At 40.4% G+C, this 7,691-nt stretch overlaps 1 protein-coding gene across 1 annotated transcript; it reads left to right on the forward strand.

Moving 5' to 3' along the window:
- Nucleotides 1-390: 390 nt before the first annotated feature.
- On the forward strand, nt 391-4,780 carry LOC111668055 (voltage-gated delayed rectifier potassium channel KCNH8-like). The gene is made up of 7 exons (XM_023423992.2): nt 391-645; nt 743-957; nt 1,137-1,175; nt 1,981-2,348; nt 2,441-2,520; nt 2,617-2,693; nt 3,103-4,780. The coding sequence occupies exons 1-7, from the start codon at nt 438-440 to the stop codon at nt 4,093-4,095; spliced, it is 1,980 nt and encodes a 659-aa protein (XP_023279760.2). The 5' UTR covers nt 391-437; the 3' UTR covers nt 4,096-4,780.
- The last annotated feature ends 2,911 nt before the right edge of the window (nt 4,781-7,691 follow it).

Raw genomic sequence — 7,691 nt, forward strand, 5'->3', positions numbered from 1 at the left:
CAGAAACAATGCCAGAACCGATCTAGGAGAAGTTCTCTGTAATTACAAGGGTAGGAGTTGAAATAGAGAGAATACTCATTAACACCCTCGCCATCGCCATCTGTAGATAATTAATTCACTGTTGAAGGTAACAGACACAGGCCCTGGTTTCTGAGAACATGCTGGCTTTAACACCTCATGTCTGTTTTCGCTTAGCAGCTTGACACATCATATGAGCGCATCTACCTTTAAAACCACAATGTGTGCCTTTTTTTTTCCTTTTTTTTTTGTTCTTGTGTTTTACAGTGGTGGAGGAAGTATTCAAGTATTTGTCAGACCAGTTGGACGAAATCGAAAGCATAGCAATAGTCAATAAATGCTTAGATTTTTCCCTTTTTCCCGGTCTTCTGTTTTAGTTGCTGCATGACTTCCCAGATGAACTGCGAGCTGATATTGCCATGCATCTGAACAAAGACATCCTGCAGCTGCCTGTATTTGAGCGAGCCAGCAGAGGGTGTCTGCGCTCCCTCTCCCTGCACATTAAGACCTCCTTCTGTGCACCAGGAGAATACCTTATCCGCCACGGAGATGCCCTACAAGCCAACTATTTCGTCTGTTCCGGTTCCCTGGAGGTTCTGAAAGATGGCATGGTCCTAGCCATCCTGGGTCAGCATGCACCAAGTGTGAAACATTTCCCCTCTTACTCATGTTTGCCTCTTTGCACCTTGTCGTAACCCTTCTGTTTAACTCACAATCCCTACAGGCAAAGGTGACCTTATTGGAGCTGATCTCCCAGAACATGACCAGGTGATCAAGACCAATGCAGATGTGAAGGCACTTACCTACTGTGACTTGCAGTACATCAGTGTGAGGGCTTTGAGGGAGGTCCTCGGGTTGTACCCAGAGTACGGCAGTCGGTTCAGCTCTGACATCCACCACAACCTCACCTACAACTTGAGAGAGGGCAGTGAAGCTGATGTAAGACATTTGCCATCACTTCACAGGCAGTGGAAAACACTGCAGACAGAGGCAGAAATTCAATGTACAAGTGTTTAATTTCTTTGTTCCTGCTCATTAATTGAAACATACCAATACTTTGTCACCAAATATAGAATGTGTGTGTAATCGCTTGTTCATTTTGACTTCAATATCTCTAGGGAGTAACAAGGTTTCCATGGACTCCCAGGTCTTCTCAGGTATGTGTGCCTCACTAAGGTACATGCTACAGTACAGTCTGTGTTCACATCGCAAGGCATTACTCTGCTTCTCTGAAATCTTACAACTTGTCATAGTAAATATGGAAAACAACACATTGACTGTGTTAATTCGTACAGATAGATTAGATACAGATGGATGACCATCTAAGCAAAAGAGAAAGCAAAAGTGACAGAAACAGCATATATTTGCAAATGGGCCACACAGGCAAGAGATAAAACTTTAAGCTACAAACAAGTGCACAAGCTAACGAAGAGAAGCCTAAAAGAACCTATACGTCACAGTCAAAATTAATAAGAGTAAAAGGAGTCAGAGAAGGCTTTGCTACATTAATTATTTCAGGTTTGTGTGCACACTTCAATATGCACAAGCCATGAGAAAATTTACTGCAGGCCCCAGAACAACTGTTTTCAGAAACTGGCTAGGTTGCATGCTCATATAAAGAAAGTTGAAATGACAAGAATAGCCAAAGTTGACTTAGTAATGTATCTGGACTGTAGCTGTTTGTTTTCTATTTTCAGTTTCTGGTCTGTTGCAGACATAAAAAAAAAACCTTTTAGATTCTGCTCATAAATTTTTATTCAGCACACTGTACATACAAATATCTGCTATTTTACACCAGAAATCAATTTGTCTTCTTACACTAAATGTGCTGCCACTCTGAGCTAAACCCTAATGCTACAGTGATATGATGGGTATATTACACACACAAAAATAACCATTAATCATTTCCACAAATCAAAGAAAAAAGAAAACACACTGACTTCCCAACCATCTTCTCCTCAGGGTCATGTTTCTATGGACCATAAACTGCCCTTCATCATTGAGGCAGATGATGCAGAACATGGAGAAGACATGAAACACTCTCAGCAGAGGAGAGTGCCTCTGCTACAGAGAATGGGCAGCCCTGTTCATCAGCCCTGCCTCAGCACCCTGTTAGGGGAGGAGCTCCGCCACATCAACGCACTCCGCCTCTGTCGGTCACCCGTTCAAGGTAGTAGAGGCCACAGCCCCTCTCCTCAGGCATTCACCAGGGAGGAGCTCTCTTTGTCTCCTTTGCCCTGTCTCACCAGTGACCCGGACTTGAACCATCGGCCTGCCAAGCTACTCATGCCGTCTCTGCCTTGTGTTAGTCCACTGAACCTTAGCCCCAGGTAAGCTATTCATCCTGCTTTACCTGAATATGAATCAGTAATCAGTTTGCATCGATTAAAAATGATGTAACACTTATTTTTGTCTCTGCTAGGGTTGTAGATGGAATTGAGGACAATGGTCACACATTTCAATTCAATGTAGAGCAGAGCGAAGCAGAGACTACCGTCACAGGTAAAGTCTATGTAAGATGCACAGTGGACAGCAAGTGAACTGATCTCATATTATATGTCCATACTCAGCATTTCTCTATTCTTCATCCTTTTTCAGAGCAGTTACAGGTGAGCGCTAATCTGCTCTTGGAAACGGAGGAAGTGAGACAAAACATAAGCAAACTGAACAAAGAGGTATGGTCAACATTAGAAAAACATAATGACATGAAAATAGAAAAAAAATTGATTACCTTGATGTATATACATTTTTACACACATGTTTCTGTAATTCTTTCACATTGTCAGTATTTTGCTGCTCCTGAACAGCTGAGCATGTGCATCATGAATATGCCCTGGTTGTTTGACATGTATTTAATGCTAAATTACTTCTTTTTTTTTAATCTACACTGTTAAAATGCCCATTAAGAAGTGAATGTACTCCAATTTTAACAATATCTTTTAAACAACTAGACTTTTATCCCTCAATGTGTATCTCTGTTTCTCTCTGTTTTTTTGTTTTTTTTTGGGGGGGGGGGTTTATATAATTGAGGAGTTCTATAAAAATTATAAAAAATATATTGGGTATATTTCTTTTTCTTTTTAGGTGAACAACTTGAACCAAGATGTATCCAACCTTGCCAAGGAGCTCCATGACATAATGCATTACCTGCAGTCTCATATGGCCATGCTCCATTATAACTCTCCTGTTTCCTCGTATTCCTATGGCATACAGATGGTCCCCAGTCCTAATGTGACTGCTTCCAGTGACTGGCAGTCTCATGTCCCTCTAAATATAGCCACTGGGCTGCACCTCCATCATGATGCGATTAGCCACCCTGCTAGAAATGGGTGGGGCTGCACTGGGATGCCCTCCCAGGGCAGAAGTCCCACGTTGCTGCACTCTTCAAGCCCTATGTCATCCTGTTTACACTTGTGCTGCTCTGACAGAGAAGGGCCCACAGCTCACAGGCTACAGAGCCAGTGTGGCCCCTTCCAAACTACCAGAACATCTTCAAACTCTTCTTACATGACCCACTCTCATGGAGGTCCATCCCTTTTGGGCCTCAGTCCTGCCTTCAGTAGCTTCCCTGTGATTTGCCAGGCCCCACAGGGGATCTACAATGCCTCTATTCCTACAATGAGCAACTCTCACTCCCTATGTTCCCCAGTAAATTCTGGCTACACCCATCCCCCTCTGAGTGTTCAAACCAACTCTGATCCCACACATAATCATACCAGGTCCCAGACACCCATCCATACATCCATCACTCCCACTAGCCAGCCACAGTATCACACTGCCTTCAGTTCTCTCAACCCCTTAGGAGTCCACACATCTATATGCACAGGGCACATCCCAGGCCAACAGAGCTCTATCAATAGTCCCACACAAAATGACCCAGTAGGATCCAGCTCTGTGCACCACACACAGGACTTTGCATTTTCTCTGCTGGACCAGGTAACAGACAGAGAAACTAGAGCTTCACTGTATCAAGAGAGGACAGACAATATTGAATCTCAGGTAACGGGCAGCAGTACTCCAACCATAGAGGTTGAACCCCCTCTCTTGGACATTGAGGGAATACAAAACCCACAATGATGACATGCAGTATCTTGTTGTGTTACTGTCTGAATATGATGACTTTACTGTACCTTTTAGTGTAAAGGATTGTGTCTCTAGCATTGAATTTGTGCATTTTTTTGTATCAGGTACACCACAAGACATTATTACAAGATTGATTTACTGTTGATATTCACCTCAAATCACATAAATTATAGCAGCAACGTGCACATAGACTTGACATTCAAGCTACAAGCTATGGGTATGCAGCGCAACTCAGTTGTGACAGGTGGTTACCTGACTACCCTGTAGATCTTCTCCGCTTACATCTTGATTCAAAATGAGAAACAACTGGACCTGCTCAGCATTTTTATACCTATACCACAGAACACAACTGGATGTTAACTGAAAAAGTAAAATTTGTGTACCTATTTTTTAGGGAACCTTATGAATGATATAAAAAGAACCCCTGTAACATGTAATAGAGTGATTGATTCACACTTATTTCACAGTTTTGTCTATATTTAATAGCCTACAGTAAAATATGTTGTGCAAAGTAAAATATGTGTTTAATAATTCATAATATAAGTCAATAAGACAACCAAGGGTTTACTCAATGTTACATGGTATATATATATATACGCACACACAATTGTGATTATGATTATTGCAGTTCCTAATTGTGACCAGTAGAGGACAGCAAGCACACATGATTCAAATTAGACTCTGGTAAGTCTTCATCTCTATCTAGTGTCCAGGAAGGCACAATATGGTACAGACAATTCATGTACCTCACTTTCAGTGAATATGAACTAAAGGCTCAGATAGTACAGGCTCAAATTAGGGTCAAAAAGATTTTCAGTGTGTAAAGTGATACAGATAATTCCAAAAGAAAATCAACCTTTGTAACCTTTAAAATGCAATATTCAAATTTGTGAATGTGTAGAAGACAGTTCTGACTCTTTGCTCTTGCTCTTCCATCTCGCTCCAGATGACTACACTGATACAGGCTCAAATTTGGGTCAAAATGATTTTCAGTTTGTAAAGTGATAAATAATCCCAAAGTAAGGCATACATCAACATCAAAAGTAAACTATGGAATTATAGAGAGACTCCTTGGTAAAATTACAATAATATATGCTGATTATTGTGAAGATAATTACCTTGTTCATGGGTCTCAAACACTTTAAAACATCTAAAAGCAATCTAATCAAATGGGGGTCTGTGGCCTCTTTGTGTCACTTGGGGTTCTTAAAGTGAAAAAGTTTGAGAACATACAACAAAACTCCACTGCTGGAATCAAACCATGGATGTTGCGGTTATGAGACATGTTAGCCCCCAAAGCACACCGTTAATTTTTATTTCAAATATTTACACCACTTAATTATGTTAGTGTCAGTTGTCACTCTGCTGCTGTTCAGATGTCACGGAAAAGTGAAAAACAAACAAGTTTGTAAATAAAAACCTGAAAACAACATGTAGTCGACTCTTTCTTTCATAAGTTTCTTTTTCATTCACTAAGTGGACTACTAAACTTATGTTTGCTCCATTATGTTAAAACCTGCGTTTACGCAATTATGTTAACATACCACAGTGTGACTCTAGCAATAATAACATGGAGGATTAGCAAAGAGAGTATTTTTTTTCCTTTTTATTTCAAAATGTGCAAAATCGGCTGCGGCCGAAAAGTCTTTTTTTTTGTTTAGGAATGTTCCTAACTGAGTGAAATGACCTGGATGTAATTCAGTGTCAGTGTGATGGCCCCAGGGCCTGGGTGTGTGTTGTGTTGTTGCTGTGTTGTGTTTTGTGTTCTTGGAAGTTTCTGGATGAGTTGAACTGGAGGTCATCAACAAAGTGGAGGAAGCCGGCCATTGTCCTCAACCTAGATTATATAAATCCTCCCCATCCTGGCACCACATCATCTTCTGTTGGAGTTCTGATTTTGCCATTTTTGTTATCTTTGTTAAAACACTAATTTCTGTTGCAAAAAATTCCCTTATTTGCTATGGTCTCAGAGCCGGGCCATAACATGAGCCATGTTAAGAGCTGGTCGAATTCTCTGAATGATAAGACAGGAAGCACTGTGGCTCCTTTCCTTATCTCCTTTACCACAGGAAACACTGGACCTTCCTTTACAAAAGGGAAATAGAAATACTGACCCACAATTCCTTGCCTCAACAACATCTAGAGCGACTTAACAGTTCACCACGGCAGACTTATGTAAATGTAGACGCAACAGAGCACCTGTTTTATGTTTGTGACACAATCCTTATGGAAATACTTGTATGATCGACCGCACCCCAAATCCATAAATATAGATTTCTTCTCTTTCAAATCTGTCCAGTTAGGAGTCATCATGAAGAACAAGCATATTGAATCTCATCATAATAACAAAATACTATAACTTACATATAAATGTTCCACTAATTCCCCTCCCATTGTGGAATGCACTAAAAATGAATTTTCTCTACTTAACAATTGTATAGAAATGTCAAATGCGCCTATGCCAGGAAACTAAACTCGATATAATTATGTCTCAATATAATTTCTGATCCCTTGCTCAGTTGCATTTCTATTTAATTATTATTTTAACAGCTCACCTTTCTCTATTTGTATCTTATTTCAACATGTCAATCCTGTTTGTTTTTGTGGTTAGGATAGGGGAGTTTATCGTTCAAGTGTTATGAATAAAGTTAGTTTGAAAGATAGAAAAAAAAGCTTAGTGGAAGTGCAGTCGGATTCTCTCTGCACCGCGGTCTTCTTTTCGTAAGTCCTTTGCATCTTTCCTTGAGCTCATGACGTTTTCCATCGAGGTCAAGGAAAAGTAGTTAGAAAAGGAGATTATTTTGACTTTTTGACTGCAGCCTAGAAAGCGGTTGCTTGGTGCCACAGGCTGCCAGTGCCCTCACCTTTAACTTCTGCTTTCAGTATGGTGGTCTGCTGGAGGCATACAAACTCAACCACATACATATATACACACTCAAGCGCAAACATAAATACATTCTGACACACTCATATACCCTCATACTCAAACGAGTTAGTCTTGCATGTATCTATACTATATATAATATAGGCTATATGTATGCATGTATGTACGTGCATGTATGTATAGGAACTGAATGTATATATATGTATACAGTTGTGCTCATAAGTTTAACAACAGAAACTACCCAAATGACCCTGATCAAAAGTTTACATACCCTGGAGATTTTGGCCTGATAACATGCACACAAGTTGACACAAACGGGTTTGAATGGCTACTTAAGGTAACCATCCTCATCTGTGATCTGTTTGCTTGTAATCAGTGTGTGTGTATAAAAGGTCAGTGAGTTTCTGGGCTCCTGACAGACCCTTTCGTCCAGTGCTGCACTGACGTTTCTGGATTCTGAGTCATGGGGAAAGCAAAAGACTTGTCAAAGGATCTGCAGGAAAAGGTAGTTGAACTGGAAAAGGATATAAAAAGATATCCAAGGACTTCAGAATGCCAATCAGCAGTGTTCAAACTCTAATTAAGAAGTGGAAAATGGGATTCTGTTGAAACCACAAAAGTCAAGCTGTCATTGATGATAAAGGGGGCAATACACGGTATTAAGAACTGGGGTATGTAAACTTTTGATCAGGGTCATTTGGGTAGT

This window comes from Seriola lalandi, unplaced genomic scaffold, assembly GCF_002814215.2.
Source record: "Seriola lalandi dorsalis isolate HSWRI2012SDOR001 ecotype SW California unplaced genomic scaffold, Sedor1 jcf7180002003848, whole genome shotgun sequence".
Lineage (NCBI taxonomy): Eukaryota > Metazoa > Chordata > Actinopteri > Carangiformes > Carangidae > Seriola > Seriola lalandi.